The 18,894-nt window shown below is 45.4% G+C and overlaps 2 protein-coding genes across 2 annotated transcripts in view; one reads left to right on the top strand and one right to left on the bottom strand.

Annotated features, from left to right (window-relative positions):
* AK3 (adenylate kinase 3) overlaps positions 1 to 4,621 on the bottom strand; it is a 52,323-nt gene extending 47,702 nt beyond the window's left edge. Inside the window, exon 1 of the mRNA XM_083186005.1 lies at positions 4,207 to 4,621. Coding sequence (XP_083042131.1) covers positions 4,207 to 4,231 — 25 coding nt within the window. The 5' untranslated portion in view covers positions 4,232 to 4,621. The remainder of the gene's footprint in view (positions 1 to 4,206) is intronic.
* RCL1 (RNA terminal phosphate cyclase like 1) overlaps positions 4,198 to 18,894 on the top strand; it is a 45,672-nt gene continuing 30,975 nt past the window's right edge. The window contains exons 1-2 of the mRNA XM_083186003.1: positions 4,198 to 4,465; positions 7,042 to 7,113. Of these exons, the coding sequence (XP_083042129.1) occupies positions 4,330 to 4,465; positions 7,042 to 7,113 (208 nt within the window). The 5' untranslated portion in view covers positions 4,198 to 4,329. The remainder of the gene's footprint in view (positions 4,466 to 7,041; positions 7,114 to 18,894) is intronic.

The following is an 18,894-nucleotide window of genomic DNA, read 5'->3' as shown; positions in this document are numbered from 1 at the left end:
CGGCTCCATGAGCTACCCGATCGGAACCGAGAGTTCCGATCGCGGTAGTCAGCCCAGTGCAGGACCTGAGCCGGGCAGCTGCCGGCGCTGCGCACACTGCCCGGCGTGACACTTGTAGTGCAGGCATCATTTGTGGAGGGGGGGCGGGCCGACGGCGCCATTCGGCCAATCGGCGCCTGGAGCATGAGCTCCGGTGGCTCCGCCCTCCCTACGCCTCTGGATGGAGGTGCCAGGACTGCTGGGCAGGGAGAGGGGCGGGTGGATCTCCGGCGTCTGTGCGCGCGGGGGTAGTCGAGGCTTTAGAGCAGCTCAGGTCTCCAGCGCACGGAGGGAGAAATCCTTAGATCTCCGATGCTGGTGACCTTTTATGCAGTGCAGTGTAATTGGATGCAGGGGGGAGCAGCAGGTCCTGGGGACGGATCGGGCCCCAAAGCAACTGCACCCTCAGTAGCTACGCCACTGATCTTTTTAATCGCTGGCAGTTGACTGACAGGAAGCCAACTTTTGCTGGGTGTATCAGTGAAAATGCAGGCCTGCTGAGGTATTTTTAGGGTGTGTGACATCAGCTCCAGCCTCAATCAGCCTATTTCTATCGCACTGGCTGAGTAGGTCCTGGGTTACGCACACATTGCACACACACTGGAAAAATTATTTGATGGTGAGCTGTTGTGAATAGATTTGCAGCTAATTGCACAGCTGTGATATTCTCACAAGCTTTTATGGTTTATGGACGATGTCGAATAGTTTTGCCATCGATGGGGGAGAACCAGATGGTTTTCCACCATCAATGTCAAGCTTAAATAAATAGATTTGTTTTTGTTTTTTCCCAAGGGGCCGGGAAATGGAGCATAGCTCTGCCCCAAAACCCGCGAAGCGCCGCCCCCATATTTATGGGCCAATCAATCAAGGAAAATGGATGACCATCGATATGTAAAAACATTGATGGTCATCAGCTGAATAGTAATACACTATCGATGGCCAGTTGCACTTTTGCCATCTGTGGCAACCACCGATGGCAAAAGGCAACAATGGCCATCCATAGGTGGGATTTCACTCTGGCAGGGATGCGAAACCTGATCACATGTTTCTACAAATTAGCAGCCCAGCGATCAGGTCTAAATAGCCCCCTAACTATCATATGCTAATACTAGATCAGTACACCTGCAAGCAGACTGTCAAGGCAACTATTAACTGTAGATGAGCCTCTGAGGTCGTTATCATTAGTATTGGAACTTGCACCAGCTCCCTGCCAGGTGCTAGAAAACCATCAGAAACAGGCTTCCTTTCCCCATATGCATAACTCAGATTCGCACAGAGCTCTTACACGCCCTCAAATTCAAGCTGGCTCAGAAAGCACAGCCTGTAGCATGGCAGTTAGTTGATTTCTCTCCGTGGACTTGCAAGGCTTGGGAGTCAACCAGAATATGGGCCACTGTCTCAATTTACTGCAAATCTGTGTCGACCAGTTTTCATTTTTGAAGCCTGATTTAACACCATAGTGTGAAACCTCATTACCCGAAATCTATTCAATGTCAAACTAATGCATATTCATTGGAACCACATATGCTGTTGATAAAACTACAGCATCAGGTATACCATATTAATGCATGATCATCTAAAAGGAATAAAGCGGAAACCTAAAAAACAGGCAACATGATACATCTACATATGTTTTATATCTGTGTATTAACTGTCTACAATAAAATAATTATGTGGAAAATGCAGGTCTCCTGCATACCTCCCAACTGTCACGATTTTAGAGGGACAGTCCCGATTTTCGGGTCCTGTCCCGCTGTCCCACCCGCGGCAGGCATTGTCCCGCTGCGGGGGGTGGCAGTTGGGAGACCCCCCAATCTAGTAGAATAGACGCTGTGCGCATGCTATACTATTCTCGTATGAAAATGAGGTCGTGGCTAATTAGCATAAGCCGCGCCCTCATTTACATACGCCCCGCCCCCTTTTCGGGCGAGTGTCCCTATTTGTTCAAGTCAAAAGTTGGGAGGTATGCTCCTGAGTCTTCATAGGTGGAGAACATGTACAAACCCTAAACAGTTACGTGTATCACTCATAAGCGCAGTAGTTACAACATGGATGTCTTGTCTTCTCATTAATCAAGGGAGTCATCCCCAACACCCTACCACTTGCAGTTACGGAAGATTATTACGAGCACCGGGAGGGTTAGTAATAATTTACTACCATCTTTCTCAATGGGGAGGAGCAGAAGCAGTTCTTCCTCTACGTAAAAATGTAGTTATATAATTTTGATTGTTTTTGTGTGTTTTTTTTTATTTTTAATTTAATGATAAATTCTTTGAGTAAATTATTTGTTAAGTTTGGTAATAGTTTTTTTTTTAATCATACATGTGGGTACACTACTTAGGTACTGTATTTTAGGGGATCATGATTGGTATTGGGTTTTTAACACTAGGTACAATATTTGGGGGATACTGTTTGCTCAAGGTTTTCATTATATAATTATGTGGCTTGCCTAGTTCTGTATACTTAAATCATCGTCAACCCATTTTCACCAGCAGTCTAAGAACCCCATACACTTGTTAAACTTTTCTGAGGGAAAATGTCCCCCAATATGTGCATGAGTGACCAGATGAGATAGATCCTATGTGCAGGAGGATCCATCTCTTGGGTCAGACCTGATGCGCACACGGGCATGCATCGGGTCCTTGTCATGTTGGTCATCATCAGATTTTGTCAGATTAATTGGTCCAAGCTGTCTGAGTTGGGCCAAATCTGACAAAATCTCACAAGTGTATGGGGGCCTTAATGCCAAGTACACACTATAGGATATGCGGCACTACCAATATCATTAATAATATTGGTGGTGTCACAAAGAAAACGATCCATGGGTTAAACACGGAATGATATTGTTAACAATATTGTTTGGTGACGTCACCTGGAGTCCCATACCTCCCAACTGTAACGATTTTAGAGGGACAGTCCCGATTTTCGGGTCCTGTCCCGCTGACCCCCCAATCTAGTAGAATAGACGCTGTGCGCATGCGCACAGCGTCTATTCTCGTATGAAAATGAGGTCGCGGCTAATTAGCATAAGCCGTGCCCTCATTTGCATACGCCCAGCCCCCTTTTCGGACGCCGCGCGAGTGTCCCTATTTCTTCAGGTTAAAAGTTGGGAGGTATGCCTGGACTCCTGCCGAACATGCAGTCACTGACGATATCATCAGATTTGACTGCATGTTTAGACAATAAGGGTTATCTATAACAATATTGGGGGCTGACCTAGAAGGATATGCACAATGATATCGTTAATGATATTGTGATCGTGCATGTCATTAACAAAACTGGTATAGCATGTGCCCACCTTAAAGGAACACCAGCTATAATCTTGCCTAGTACAGTACATTGGTCAAAACTGGCTCAGTCCACTTTATTAAACTTTTCCTATGCTCACCAATCATAAAAACAACAGTTTTCAAAGCAATTTTCTATATCTCGTACACTTGTTTTCTGTACGTACGTGACCTTAGTGTAACTTGACATTATTTCAGTGAATTCAATATAATGTTTTGCCTGCTGTTACTGTACATACTAAATGGCCAATTCAGACCTGTTCACACAGGTCTGAATACGTTCCTGTCCTTGAAGGTGGGGGTTTGCGAATGCGCATAGGGGAGATGCGATGCTGGCTGATTGACAGGGTAGGCATCCGGCGTTTCTTGGGCATGCCCACAAAAGCAGTAGGTGCACCCACAGAAATGCTGGCCGGACCCCTGCCTGCTCTGGGCCGGTGGATGATGTCACATGACGTCAGCACCCGCCCCCAATTCGCAGAAGACCGACTTATTTTTATCTGCGGACAGAGGAAAAATCATTCGATGGTGAGCAACCATCAAATGATTTCTCCACTGTGCGGGCATATGCAAACAGATGTGTAAGCGAACACATCCTCTCGCAGCCTAGCACAGGTATTTGGGTGTTGGGGGGGGGGGGGGCATTCAGCAGTGGCTGCATTATCCTGCTGCTAGACAGCGAATATGCACAGGTCTAAATCAGACCCTTACTACAGTAGTTTAAATAATCAGCCTAATCAAGACAGATTAGTTACTACAAGCAGCTTGTACGATTAATAATGTTTTTTTGACTTGTTAATAAAGTTTCTGTTGTTTTCAAAGGAAAAAAAATTGTTTTTCACCAGTGTTTTCACTCCACCCTTTTCACATGACCTCTCACCTTGGTGTGTGTTTGAGCGTTCCATCCGACTTCCCGTTCCAAACCACGTGTGCAGCAGGAGCAGTCTGACTCTGTGTGTTCCCTGGCAGCTTGTCCAGGCGGAGGAGGCTCTCTCAGGGCAGCATGGCGAGCCAGGGGCACTGTCTTCGTTTCGAGGGCTGTAATTTTTTCAGGCAGCGGATTGTGCTGTCTACCCTAAGCGGGAGGCCGGTGAAAATCCAGAAAATCAGAGTGAAGGATGAGAGCCCCGGTATAAAGGGTAAGGCGTAAATTAGCATTAGCTGGGCTGGCTAGTAAACAAGAATACTAATTCACATTCTGTACAGAATGTTCTATTTCCTCCGGAGCCCGTAATAATGTCAATGCTACCTTTCTTCGCTGGTTAGCACGCATGTTGGGCAGCAGTAATACGTTTAATAATAATACTGACACGCGCGTTTATTTCCGATAGGACACAGATTCCATACCCACGCTTATTAGTCTCCTTCCCCCACACTGTACGGTTGCTGGTTTTACAAACCCATGCTTTCCGAAGTGCATGGCTGTGTCTTGCCAAGCTCTTCCCTGCACAGCTTATGCCAATACATGCTTGTGCATTTTTCTTCCAACCTTAAGATGGCTTACTCGGTCACGTCTGCTTTTTAAAATACAACAAACCAGTATTATTATATGCCATTGTATCAGTCAGTACGATTCCAAAAAGAATAATCAAGAAAGACTTTCCAGGAGTTTGGGATAGACTGTGACTTTGTGACCTGCTGATATAGGTACATTTAGGTAACTGTAAATATTAATAAGCGTAGGGGGTGACCTACATTCGGCTATGGGCAGTATTCAATGAGAATTTTGACGATGTGCAGCGAATCTTATGCATCTGCTTTATAGTTTGTATTTTTTACCTGTTCGTTTACCCTTGGAGGGGGGAATTCATTTGTTGCTTGGGCACCCAACAGAGTTATTGGTTTGTGTGACTACATATACACTTATCTGAGGTATTGCATGCAATGCCTCGGCAACTGCTCTCCAAACTGCTGCCTGTTAGCGCATACGATATATCATATGACTCCCAGCAAGTGCTGCCAGAGCCCATAAATCGTATGTGCAGCACTTGCACTTTCCAGATTCGATGTGCATGGGACCGTGAATCGGAGGTGGTCACATATGTTTTGGTCACCTTTTTTACCTGATTTCTTAGCCCGATCTGTCAGAATCGGGTAAAAAAGGGCCAAAATCGTGTAAGTGCATGGGCACCTTTACTTATTGCGTTTGTGTCTAATGGTGTGTACACACTTGTACAATGTGCATGAGATTTTGACTATATAGTCAAAATCTCATCTGGATCACATGCAGATTGTATGGGTTTTACCCTTGCGATCCCGATGCGCGCTCCCGTATCACAGCCAGAAAGTCTTGGCTGCATAGACTATATAGTGCAGATCTGCACTATATAGTCTAAATTGTATGCTGATAATCTAAATTGTACAAGTGTGTACACACCTTTTTAATGTGGTGGGTTTAACCGTATAAAACATAGAATTAGGGGCAAAGTTCTGCCTAACACATTTATACAGCAAACTTTTGTGCAGATTCACTTCAAAATAAACAGCTATTAATTTTAATGAGAACATCAGATTTGTTGAAAAGGTTGCATACTATGACAGTGCTACATTAAGTAGTGTTCATTCTAGCACCCGCCATATTTGTAAACCCATGCAGTTCCTCTTCCTGGCCTGGGGTGTCGCTGTCTGCTGTTGTGTTTCTAGCACAGGTCAGGTTTGCATATCAGTGATAATATACAGACCACACTGTGCTAGAAGCACTACAGCAGACAGCGACATCCCAGGCAGGGAAGAGGAACTGCATGGATTTTCAAAGATGGCGGGTGCTAGAATGAACACTATTAAGTCAGCGATCTTTAGTCTGCCACATTAAGCAGAATACATTTTTTTGTTTGTTTTTGTAATGGTGCCTATTGGAGCTATTCAATTGTTGCTCCAATCGGATATCCATTAGACAGCTCACATTACTTATTGCATAAATTGACGAAACCTATAAAAAGTAATGGGCGCACTTCCAAACAGCATTTTTACTCGCCAACTTAGCAAGCAGAAATAATGGGCACCCACATCACTCACTCTTTTTGGGGAAAACAATTGAATAACTCTCCATGAGTGCTTATAGACAATTGAATTGTTTCCTAATCAAACTTCGCTTTAATTTAATTGTAAAGTTCTGTATCTGTGATTTACATTGCTCTGAAAATATATTTATTAAAGATTCTAAATTGATTGTGTTGGTTGGTGTTTAAAACAACAATCCTATCTCTTTGGCAGATTCTAATAATAATCTTGGTAATTGTTTTCCCATCAGACTGCTATTAATGACCTATAATTCTTTGCATAGTGTCCACAATTTAAATTGATTACTTTGAAAAACTTCTGCACATATAGTGATCAGAAAGGCTTTGGAATGTTTCAAATAGTCTGTCTTTCCATATAGCCCTGTATACAGGGGGCGATTATAATCCAGTATTGCTGGCTAAATGGCCGATGAGCGACCAGATTGCCTGTGTTTACAGTGTGTACAGGGCGATAAATCACTAGGAGCTATTACAGAATGCTCAAACTTTGGCAATGCATGCTGGGATGTGTAGTTTGAAAACAGCTGAATGGGGCTTTACAGGAGCCATATTTACCTTTTACTTAACTCTTACTGGTTTATTCCCAGTTCTGAATCCCTGAATAGATATATGTAGGAATGGACAGGTTATTTTCTTCACAAGGACATTCCATCTTGCTGTCAGATTTTCAGACCACGCATATTTCCTTTTTACAGACTTTGAAGCAAGTTTTATCCGGTTGATGGATAAAGTTACCAATGGCACTAGGATAGAGATCAATGAAACCGGTAAGTGTCCTTTATAAACATTTTAAATGAAGCATGATACTGTTGTTTTTAATGCTGTAATCTGTTCTTGTACATGGAAGTCCAGTTTGTTTTGTGTTCTGCAGCTTGTCCCCACCCAAATTTCTTTCCAAATGGCTTATGCTTGAGCTGGTAACCCCACCCAGAATTCCTACATCTCTTGGCGTTGTTTTTGAGGCAGTGGAAAGACCTCACGTTCCCTTTACAGTTTTGGCTTGATGTCTGTTTCCTCTTTGCTTTGTGTTTCAATGTAATAGGGTTACTTTCCAACTTTCTCTAACATTAAACATGAATACAAAACTCATTAGCATACTAAATTGAAATTCAGTATCAGTAGATGCATCTCTTACTGTTTTATGGATGGTGTAATTCACTCCATGACCATACAAAATTAGGTGATATTTATATAGACTGTCAAGGTCTTGTGGTACAGTGTTACCATAACAATAATGGCGCAACAACAAAAAAGTAAACAAAAAAATTAGACCTTGACCTTTTTTCTTACGCAATATGACCACTTTAAGGCTGCGAATATTTAAAGTTGAACACTTGGAACTGCTTAATTGTATATTTTTTTTTATCTATCCAACCTAATAGTTGCGTTTTGCTTAAAACATTTAAAGTGCAGCATGTCAAACTGTACCCTGCTTGTTGGCATCTATGATCTCATTAATGTCTTGTTACTCCCAGGGCTGTGGAGTCGGTAGATAAATGGTCCGACTCCTCATACGGCTGACCCCGACTCCTCTGTATTAATATGCGAATGTATTTGATACATTCCTTGAAGGAAAGAAAGGCAACATACATATTATTACTACAGAAACTAGAGGCTTAGAAGCCAACAGTCTACTGTATTGAACAGTTTAAGACACAATGACACAATGTTTGTCCGCTGGTTTGCTTGCTCGTCACCGTTCAATTCACGGACACAAGGAACGATTTCTTTACCGAATCGTTACTGGCGACGAAAAATGGTGCCTGTACATCAATATGAACCAGCGTAAGGTATGGCTTAGCCAAGGTAAACAAACAACCCCGCGCATGAAACAAGATCTTCATCCGCGTAAAAAGATGTTGTGCGTGTGGTGGGAGAGCTTGGTTGAATGAATTTTTCGAGGTATTGAAAACCTTATTGAACGTTGGAAATAAGTTGTAAACTACAAGGGAGAATACATTTAGAAGTATTGGTGCTCCGAATTGTGCGTTGCGTGCCATATAGTGAAGCACATGAAAAGCATGCTTTTTCATGGTCACTTAACGTGTTTGTTTTGCGGTTACATGAGGCACTGCATGCATTGGTCTTCTTACAGTCGAGAAGTCCTTTATTATAGTTTTCTGAGTTGGATTTGGTGCATTGTTTGCCGACTCCGACCCCAGGTACTCGAAATTTGCTCCGACTCCTCGACTACGTCTCCAACTCCGACTCCACAGCCCTGGTTGCTCCAGCACAGGAATCGTTTTGGGTACTTGTGTATTAGTCGGGCGCCCGGTATGTAGTTAGCGTAGCATCGCTGTGAGAATCAGCATAGTGTTCCTGCAGCCAGCGTAGTCAGTCAGAAGTAGCATTATGTTCCCACGAGTGTCCCTGTCAGAATCAGCTTAGTCAGACAGTCAGTGTCCCTGTCATAGCTAAAGGTGAAGTGACAGTTTAATGGCTGCAGAACCTGTGACAATGTTCAGCTTGCCAAAGACAGTGGAGGAGGCAGGTGTGAATGTGTTCCTGAAACACCACCACTATCCACGCCAGCCCGAAGCGTGGCGAGCGGGCACGTTACGCATCCTCCCAACCTGTTCATATCCATGTCGGCGTGGAGTTGCTTTTATAAAGTGTGGCGATCCCGGAGCGTGGCAAGAGGACGCGGATTACTTCACATGTGTTCCGCGTCCCCGCCACGCTTCGGGCTCGCTGCACTCGCCACACTTTATAAAATCAACTCCACGCCTACGTGGATAGTGGGGGGGTACGAACAGGTCGGGAGGACGCGTAACGCGTCCTGCGTTTCAGACAGCTGGAGCGAATCTCCGCCGGCGCCCGCATGATCCCCTCTCCGCTGACGTCTGCCAGCGCAGGGGATCTGGAGGTTACCAGCACTGTGTGAGAGGCGCTCACTAGGCTTGGATGCCGGGTACAGAGCCATGGACGCTGGGGACAGAGCCGGGCTGCCGTGGAGTCACTAAACTAGGCAGCCGTTGGACTATGCAGACAGCTTACCCTACGTATGCTAATTGGGCGCCCGGCTACTACACAAGTACCTCGTTTTGCACATCCTGAGACCAGCGTTTGCAGTTGATTATTGGTTGTATTGTTACAATAGTTGACTGGTTCACTGGAAAAAATATGGATAATGTCCAGATTAGTGACCAATTCAAATTGCAATTGTAGGGAAAGACACAATTTATAGCACACTTCACAAACACTGAAGAAAAGGGTGTTATTTGTATTAATAAGAAGAATTACTAAAAGGCTATTGTCTCCTATGTTTGTCAGCTGCACAGTGAAGCTTTTTCCGGAGTAGCTGTGTTAAACTACATTTCCGGCGTGCTGTTTGAGAGCCCTCCTCCTTAGTCCATAGATCATGGAATCTTATTGAATTGATCCTACCAGCTGTTAAATTTAAAAGGTGGACTGGTATTAATTTGAAGTTCACTGGCAGTTGTTTAGCTTAAATTTATTGACTCAGCTATATTAAGAGTTTTTCCCTTGCACTAGAATACATTCAATATTGAAGTGGAATCTGCAAGAGCGCATTGTTGTGTTCATTCTAGCTCCCTGCATCTTTAAAAACCCATGCAGTGCCTCTTCTCTGCCTGGGATGTCGCTCTCTGTTGTGGTGCTTCTAGTACAGGTCTGGTCTGCATAGCCATGCTGAAATACAGGCCACACTATGCTAGAAGCACCACAGCAGTCAAGTTACTGAATGGGTGCTTTTTGTTCTAGAAAGACTTCCAAGGATGACTCACCCTTGGGTGGTGGTTGAAGCCCAAATACTGTATGGGGCAGCAAAGCAGCCAACTTTTGATTTGCCGGTACCCAATGCGATGGATGTTATTACCACCACCCATTTTATAGGATTCCATAAGTCTTACAGCAGGAGCTGCACTCCAGATGTTTTGTAAAAAAAAATTCTCAGATCAGTCATATCCTCCACAGTTTCTTGACTGACACTTGAATTGCTCTAAAAGTTACATTTGTGGCACATGTATCCAGTGGAGATAAAGCACCTATATCAGGAATAAAATGGGTTAAGAGGCATACCATAGCAAAATCACACTTGTCCAGTACGTTTTGGTTACTTACTAAGCTTTAAAAAAAAAAGCACTGTTAGCCGAACTTCATTGACATCTTGCACATATAAATTACACATCGCATCACCATTACCCTGATGCAATACAAAAGGGACACAGATTAACAGAGGTCAGTTACCTTGAAAACCCTCCAGAGATAGTTTTATTAATACAATGTTAGTGTTCATTCTAGCACCCTGCATCTTTCGAAACCCATGCAGGTGCCCATACATGGTGTGTTTTGCCCGTGTGATGCGTGCTCCCATGCACAACACATTGCATAACACAAAAAGTATGCTCAGCAAAGACTTTTTGTACTAGATCGCATATCTAGTACTAAATGCACAGTGCTATAGTACATCACATACTTTTTGTACTATATGCTATGCAATCTAGTACCACGAACATTGCTCCTTGTATGGGCACCATTAGTGCTCATGTGCCTTTTTTAATGGAGTGTTTATGCAGATTTTTAGCACTATTAGTAATTCCCATATGACATTTAAGCTATACATAAAAAAGGTTTGCCCCTTTTCAACATGCCCTGTTGCCACATGGTTATATCAGCCTTTGAAAACTCTGCATCCTTCTATTTTATTAAATTTACTAGCAAGCATAAAGATCCTAAATCGAATACACTTGGCCATCAGAAATTGATACAATACATTTAACATTGACAAGTTTTCAATTGTCACAGCACAGGTTACTTAACTGCTTTAGAAGTACAGTACACTAGAAAAAGTAATAAAAATCCACGAATGTTAGGATACATAAGATGTTAGGATACATAAGAGCAGATACATAATCGTTCCAATGGTACGGTGGGCTCTGTCAAGACATACACTAGTGCGATTTGGCCATTTCCACCCAAATCCTATTGAAATTTTTTTTAGATTGTCTTTGCCCAAATAGTTCACTATACCATAAAACCAACTGTAGATAATAAAGCATAATTATACATTTGGATCCTGAAAAATTCTTATTTCTGTCAACGGTGTGCCTCTGCATCTAAGGAAATGTACAATGTTCCGATTTACTTTTTATTCTTAGGCCAAATTGGTTGTGGTAAGTGGTGCAGTCCTGTAATGTGCTGGAAGTTGGGCAGTCCCCATGCAGTGTGGTAATAAACTGTGGAGCTGTAATCATGTGACTTCTGGTTCGGCTGCCAACAGAATTCACACAGGAAGGAAATATTATTAGTTTATGTTGAATTATATGTTAATAACTAAAGTAATTGTTGGTGAAAAATGCAACTAACGGTTCCATACAAACTTGAAAAGTTTCTATCCAGAATTTCCAGTGCCTTGGCAGCCATGGGGAGCAAAGTACAGGCAGAGAGACAGCATGTTTGTGCTGTGTTACAGAAGAACACATAATAGTGCAGTGTGTACTGTGTGGGTTGTACCATCCCACAACATGCTTCTCGGGTATGCACACTTTTTAATATGATTATTATTAAGTTCAAATAGAATTACTGTTCTCCCACAATCTAAAGTCCTGCTTGGTGGTCTTTCTAAATAGGCCATTGTTTGTGTACACCACAGGTGCAGGGACTGTGATGTACAGAATAAAATGATCAAACTGTACAGCCATTTATTACCAAATAGTGATATAGCGCGCACACATATTCTGCAGCGCTTTACAAAGAATATTTGGCCATTCACATTATTTCCTGCACCAGTGAAGCTTGCAATCTATTTTGCCTACCTCATGTACACACACAAACATTCACACTAGGATTAATTTTGTTGGCAGCCACATAGCCTACCAGTATATTTTTGGATTGTGTGAGGAAACCAGAGCACCCTGAGGAAACCCATGCAAGTATGGAGAGAATATACAAACTGCACACCGGGTCATGGGAATTTAACCCATGACCTCTGTGTAATGGTAGCAGTACAACATGACAGCACTATCTGTGCTGCTTTATGTGTATTATGTGCATTGAATAAAGATAACCATTGCATTTCTGCAAAGTTACTGCATCTGCATAATTTATTTTTTTGTGTTTTTGTATGTTATATTCCTGGTCATAACTCAGCATTTTCTTGTTGTAAACAGCCCTTTCAGGGAATTGCAGCGGAGTCATATGTTAATGCTACCATCTGTGCAGAAAAATTGGGGATATTGCCAAGTGGCAAATAACACCGCACAACAGCATTAGAGGAATGCGTTCAGGATGCCAGCATATGCTGGCATCCTGAATTCCGATCTGTAGTCGGCAACAGAATCCTAACTGTAGGTATGCCGAAACAGGTTATGTTCAGGCTGGGGAAATGGATTAGGATTAGACAATAGTGGGGGGACTTGGTGGGGAGAGTGGTTAGTTAAATACTTCAAAGGGGCATTAGGTTAGGAACTGTCGGGGATGGTCAGGCTGTTAGGAGGGTGTGTGGGGGTTTAGGGTTCCACCTTCGGGATACTAACGTCTTTATTCTGAATGCTGACATACTGGCCACCGATCATCCGTTTGTATCCTGTATTAGAATGTGATTAGTGATTTGCAAGCAAAGTACTGGTTGTTTTCCAAAACTTGTGATAGGGTTTTTCTTTTTTTGTGCTTCATTGCATCGCATTAGTAACCATTAACTTAAAAAAAAAAAAAAGGCCTGAAATCGCATCGCACCCGCAAAGTACAGTACATCGCATGGCAGCTTGAAGTTCAAAACGCACAGCGCACAAAATTGGTGCGTGTATGGGCACCTTAAGTCCCACTACAGAGCGCAAAATTGAGCAATCAGTAGTTGCGTTATTTGGACTCCCGGTAGATGCGACTGTGACAATTATTGTAGCCTCCTCGGTGTAAAAACTAATGTGCGCATAGTCCGTTGTTTAGGTGCTCTAACCAGGACTTTAGACGAGATTGGCCAATATTTGCAACTAAACCCCTATTGAATACATGTAATGCAATGGGCGCCCGATGAGGCCAACCGTTGAATTGCTCTCATGGGCGCCCATTACTTTGGTAGTGTTCATTCTAGCACCCGCTATCTTTGAAAACTCATGCGGTTCCTCTTCCCTGCCTGGGATGTCACTGTCTGCTGTAGTGCTTCTAGCACAGTGTGGTCTGTAAATTAGCACTGATTTGCAAACCAGATCTGTGCTAGAAACACCACAGCAGACAGTGACACCCCAGGCAGGGAAGAGGAACTGCATGGGTTTTCAAAGATAGCGGGGTGCTAGAATGAATACTAACTTTGGGCACCAAAAACACCCATTTGAATTGATTAATTAGCATTTGCCACTGCTCCAATATCTTTGTTTATCCTCACCCTAGCAGTCATGCACACATGAATCTACCTTTGTACTGTCTATTGACAGGTTTCTACATGACTGCATTTTTGTTGTGTTGAGAAATGTTAAGTAATTTAATTGGCATCTAATTGTACAAAAGCTTCAGTTAATGAATACTTTCAGATGCGGAGTGTTCACAGCGCTTCACTTTTTCTATATTTTGTTATGTTACAGCCTTATTACAAATAATTTTTCCCCTCCATTCCACACACACACCCATAATGGCAATCTGATTATTTTTATCATCTAAAATCAAATGTATATAAGTATCCACAGCCTTTGTTGATAAAACTATGGCAGCAATAACAGCCTTGAGTCTTTTTAAATATGCCACAAGCTTGGCACACCTACAGTATCTTTGGGCAGTTTTGCCCATTCCTCTTTGCAGCACCTCCCAAGCTCTATCAGGTTGGATCAGAAGCGTCAGTGCACAGCCATGTTCAGATTCAAGTCTGATCTCTGGCTGGGCCAATCGAGGACATTCTGAGTTTTCCTGAAGCCACTCCTTTGATAGCTTAGCTGTGTGCTTAGGGATGTTGTCCTGCTGAAAGATAAACGGTCCTCCAGTCTGAGGTCAAGAGCGTTCTGGAGCAGGTTTTCATCCAGGATGTCTCTGTACAATGGTGCATTCATCTTTGCTTCTGTCCTGACTATTCTCCCCGTTCATGCCACTGAAAAACATCCCCACAGAATGATGCTGCCACTCGTGATGAGGTAGTTTGGATTAGGGGAATCTGGACATCCCCAATCCAAACAGGTTCTCTGAGCCTGTTCGGGATTTCCCGGAGAGAGTCGTTTTGTGTACTGCTGAGTCCAGTCCAGTGATACTTTAAAGTCCAGTGGTAGTGCCGCAGTTCCAGTCCACCTTGCGCCACCTCTTTTTTTTTTTGCCATTATGTGCTCTTTGGGGCCTAGTATTTCAAACTGTCATCCTGTCTGCTGCTCGAGTGCCACTACTAGATGGGCCATGTGTTTGTGCCACCCACTTGTATTGTTTAGCCTAGTCATCCAGCTACCTTTTGGCCTAAAAAACAACATTGCGAGGTGTTCGAATTAGACTGGAAATAAGTGGAAAATTAATTTTCTCTACCGTCCAATGGGATACTGGGCTTCACTACTATGGGGGATTGAGACCTCCGCAGGAGAGACAGGCACATAAAAGAACTTTCAGTGTGGGTGCACTGGCTCCTCCCCTCAATCTCCCTCCACTAGTCAGTTTTGAAAAATGTGCCTCAGGAGAGGCAGTGCTTCTGGATGCTCCAGAGTTTTTCTACATTTATTTTTAAAGTTTGTTATTTTGGGGCGCTGTGGTGACCACACAGCTGTCCTGCTTCGTGGGTGTCAGGGGAAGGGTCAGTCCCCGACCTCTTCAGGTGCAGAGCTGACCCTGCTACAGGACAATTCGGTCCTGCGTGGGACTTGTCACCGCACAGCATTGCGCTGTGGCGAGCAAGTCTCCTAGCCGCCGCACACCCCTGACAGGTCTGAAGACTTCAGTGGTGAGTACAGGCTGGGGGTCCCACAAGGGGTCCCCGCAGCCATTTCTGGTGCGGCAAGACGACGGCTAGTAATGGCGGCTCTCCAGCAGGGACCGCGTGAACACCGCGTCTGGTAACTGGCATAGGGGTGCTGCCGCTGGACCACCAGGGACACCCCTCAGGTTATAATGTATTATATATATATTTTACACCTTTATTAATGTCAGTATAAATATATAGAAGCGCCAGCTCCGTGTACAGGGGGCGGGGCTTCACTCAGAGCGGGACCAAGCTCTGCTGGGCGCGCGCTGTCACTTCCTGCTTCTTCAACACGCTGCCAGACTCCATTACAGAGGGCTCCTCACTGGCGTGGTGGATCCGGGTACTTGCAGCACGGCAGAGACAGCAGGTTTTTCATAGCGATTTAGCGCTGCTGCGCTATCTGGCTTATTAGACACTGTGTTGTTCATATCACTGTGTAAGCGTTACCAGCTCACCCAGATCTGTGAGTTCAGGTTAAGGGTGTACTTGGCTCCCCAATTGCTCTGTTTTTTCCCCACTGATTAGTTACAGAACACAGCATAAAACAAGCACATAGTCTGTTTTTCATATCCAGTGGTGCGGTGTGTGCACGTGTGTGACTGCGTGGGGGTTGTGTTGTACTGCAGATTGTACAGCAGACATTGTTAGTACTGTCTCATCATGGTAAAAAAGTTCACTTGCATGGTGTGTAGCACCAAGTTTGTGCCCAAGTCACAGTCACAGGTTACTTGTGAGGCTTGTATCTCACCTCAACCCAGCAGTGCTGACACCCAGATCAGTGGGGTGCCCCCACAGCTTGTGGGGCCGTCGCAGGCAGACGAGCAGGAGCCTGCTTGGGCCTCCAACATAAAGACCTTGTTGGATTCTGTGGGTTCACAGCTTTCCACTAACACTCAGCAAACGCAAAGGGTTCAGAGGGAATTGTCCATGTTAACTGCCAGGGTGGATATTCTTCATACCCTTAATGTACCTCCTCCTCCCGCACAGCCTCAAAAGAGGCAGGCTACTGCAATGGATCCTGACACAGATGATGACGATGAGGACATATTGGAGGAGGGTGAGGAGCAGGGTCTGCAGGAACCAGCTCCTGAGGCGGCAGTGCATGGTCCAGAGCCACTTATCAGGGCCATTAGGGATGTTTTAGATCTCCCAGTGGAGGCATCCGCAGAAGGAGATCCTTTCTTCATGACTCAGAGGAAACAGCCAGTATACTTCCCTGAGCAGGCGGAGTTAGAAACTGTTTTCAGGGCTGCATGGCAAAACCCTGATAAGAGGTTTACCCTTTCAAAGCGGTTCACAAATGCTTATCCTTTTGAACCTTTGGGCAGAAAGAAGTGGGAGGAGCCACCGGTAGTGGACTCCTCTGTCTCCCGCCTTTCTAAAAAGGTGTTGTTACCAGTCCCAGGGGTATCCACCCTTAAGGACGGGGCGGACAGAAGGCTGGAAGCTACCCTCAAGTCCATATATACGGCTAGTGGGGCATCCCAGCGTCCAGTTTTAGCCAGCTGCTGGATGGCCAAGGCTATTCATACCTGGTCAACCCAGATTCAGGAGGGGTTGTTGGGTGACATGACTGTGGCCCAGATAGGGGACAGCCTGCGTCACATTCAGGATACCGCAAAAATCCTGTGCGAGGCACAAAAGGAATTGGGCGCAATAAACGCGCGCAATTCAGCCATGGCGGTTTCAGCCAGACGGGCCTTGTGGCTGCGTCAGTGGTCTGCAGATGTAGACTCAAAGAAGAGTGTGGAGGGTATTCCCTTTACAGGAGAATGGCTGTTTGGCAGTGAATTAGACGGTTGGATTTCCAAAGCCACGGCAGGAAAATCTACCTTCCTTCCATCAGCCCCCACGGTTGCAAAGCGTACCTTCACAGGTGCTTCCCAGCAGTCCTTTCGTGGGAACAGGTTTCGCCCCAAGGCTAGGGGCGCCTCCAATGCCAGCAGGGGCACGAGAGGCAAGTTTAGGAAGCCTAACACCTCCAACACCCAGGACCGTCCAAATGCCGCGACTTCCTCTAAGCCTGCAGCATGACGGGGTTTTCCCGCCACGAGACGTGGCGGGATTGTTGCATTTCAGCCATGTGTGGGACGCCTCGGGTCTGGATTCCTGGGCCAGGGGTCTCATTTCTCTAGGTTACAGGCTGGAATTCGACAAACCCCCTCCCAGACGATACTTCAGGTCGGCACTTCCAGCATCCCAGGAAGATCAGGTGCTCCTTCAGGGGGCCATTACCAGGCTGCTTCAGTCTCAGGTAATTGTACCGGTGCCAGACACGGAGCAGGGCCAGGGATATTATTCCAACTTATTCCTGGTACCGAAGCCAGACGGCTCAGTAAGACCCATCCTGAATCTAAAGTCACTGAACCCCTTCCTGCGCGTGTTCAAGTTCAGGATGGAGTCCTTGCGCTCTGTGATCGCCAGCCTAGAAAGAGGGGAGTTCCTGGCCTCTATAGACGTCAAAGACGCCTATCTACACATTCCTATCTGGCCCCCACACCAAATCTATCTCAGGTTTGCCTTGGGGAACGACCATTACCAATTCCGGGCGTTACCTTTCGGCCTGTCGACAGCCCCGCGGGTTTTCACAAAGGTAATGGCGGAAATGATGTCACTACTCAGGCTCCGAAGGGTGAATGTAGTGCCATACCTGGACGACCTGCTAATAAAAGCAGGGTCGGCGGAGGCTTTAAGCAGTGCTCTCAATCTGTCCATACAGGTTCTAAGAGACCACGGGTGGATCCTGAACATGCCCAAATCATCGCTGGTTCCGACCCAGAGGATGGTTTTCTTGGGCATGATCCTGGATACATCGGAACAAAAAGTCTTTCTGCCGATGGAAAAGGTCACTGCAATACAACAGCTGGTCAGGGAGGTCCTACAGTCACCTCTGGTACAGATCCATCTTTGCCTCCGGCTTCTAGGCAAGATGGTGGCTTCATTCGAAGCAATACAATTTGGCCGCTTCCATTCCAGGACTTTTCAATTGGATATTCTGACAAAATGGTCCGGCTCCCCCCTGCAGATGCGCAGAAGGATTGGCCTTGCAACAAGAACCAGGATCTCGCTACAGTGGTGGCTAGATTCATCCAATTTGTTGGCAGGCAGACGGTTCCAGATCCAGGACTGGATTCTGGTAACCACGGACGCCAGCCTGAGGGGCTGGGGAGCTGTAACACAGGGAGTCCGCCTACAGGGTCGATGGTCTCCACTGGAGTCGGGCCTTCATATCAACAAGCTGGAGTTGAGGGCGGTCTACTATGCCCTGTTACAGGCAGCTCCATTGTTACAGGGCAAGGCGATCCAGGTCCAGTCGGACAATGCCACCACTGTGGCCTATATAAATCGGCAGGGTGGTACCAAGAGCATGCCTTGCATGAGAGAAGCGTCAAAAATTCTGTCCTGGGCGGAACAGAATGTCCAGGCCCTGTCTGCCATTTTTATCCCGGGGGTCGACAATTGGGAGGCGGCAGGGTGGTACCAAGAGCATGCCTTGCATGAGAGAAGCGTCAAAAATTCTGTCCTGGGCGGAACAGAATGTCCAGGCCCTGTCTGCCATTTTTATCCCGGGGGTCGACAATTGGGAGGCGGACTTCCTGAGTCGTCACGATCTTCACCCGGGAGAGTGGGGCCTTCACACTCAAGTGTTCGATGCCATAGTGGA

The sequence above is a fragment of the Crinia signifera genome, chromosome 1 (assembly GCF_055691185.1).
Source record: "Crinia signifera chromosome 1, ASM5569118v1, whole genome shotgun sequence".
In the NCBI taxonomy this organism is placed as follows: domain Eukaryota; kingdom Metazoa; phylum Chordata; class Amphibia; order Anura; family Myobatrachidae; genus Crinia; species Crinia signifera.
Note: the sequence above shows the minus strand (reverse complement) of the source record. Positions and strands in the feature narration are given on the sequence as shown.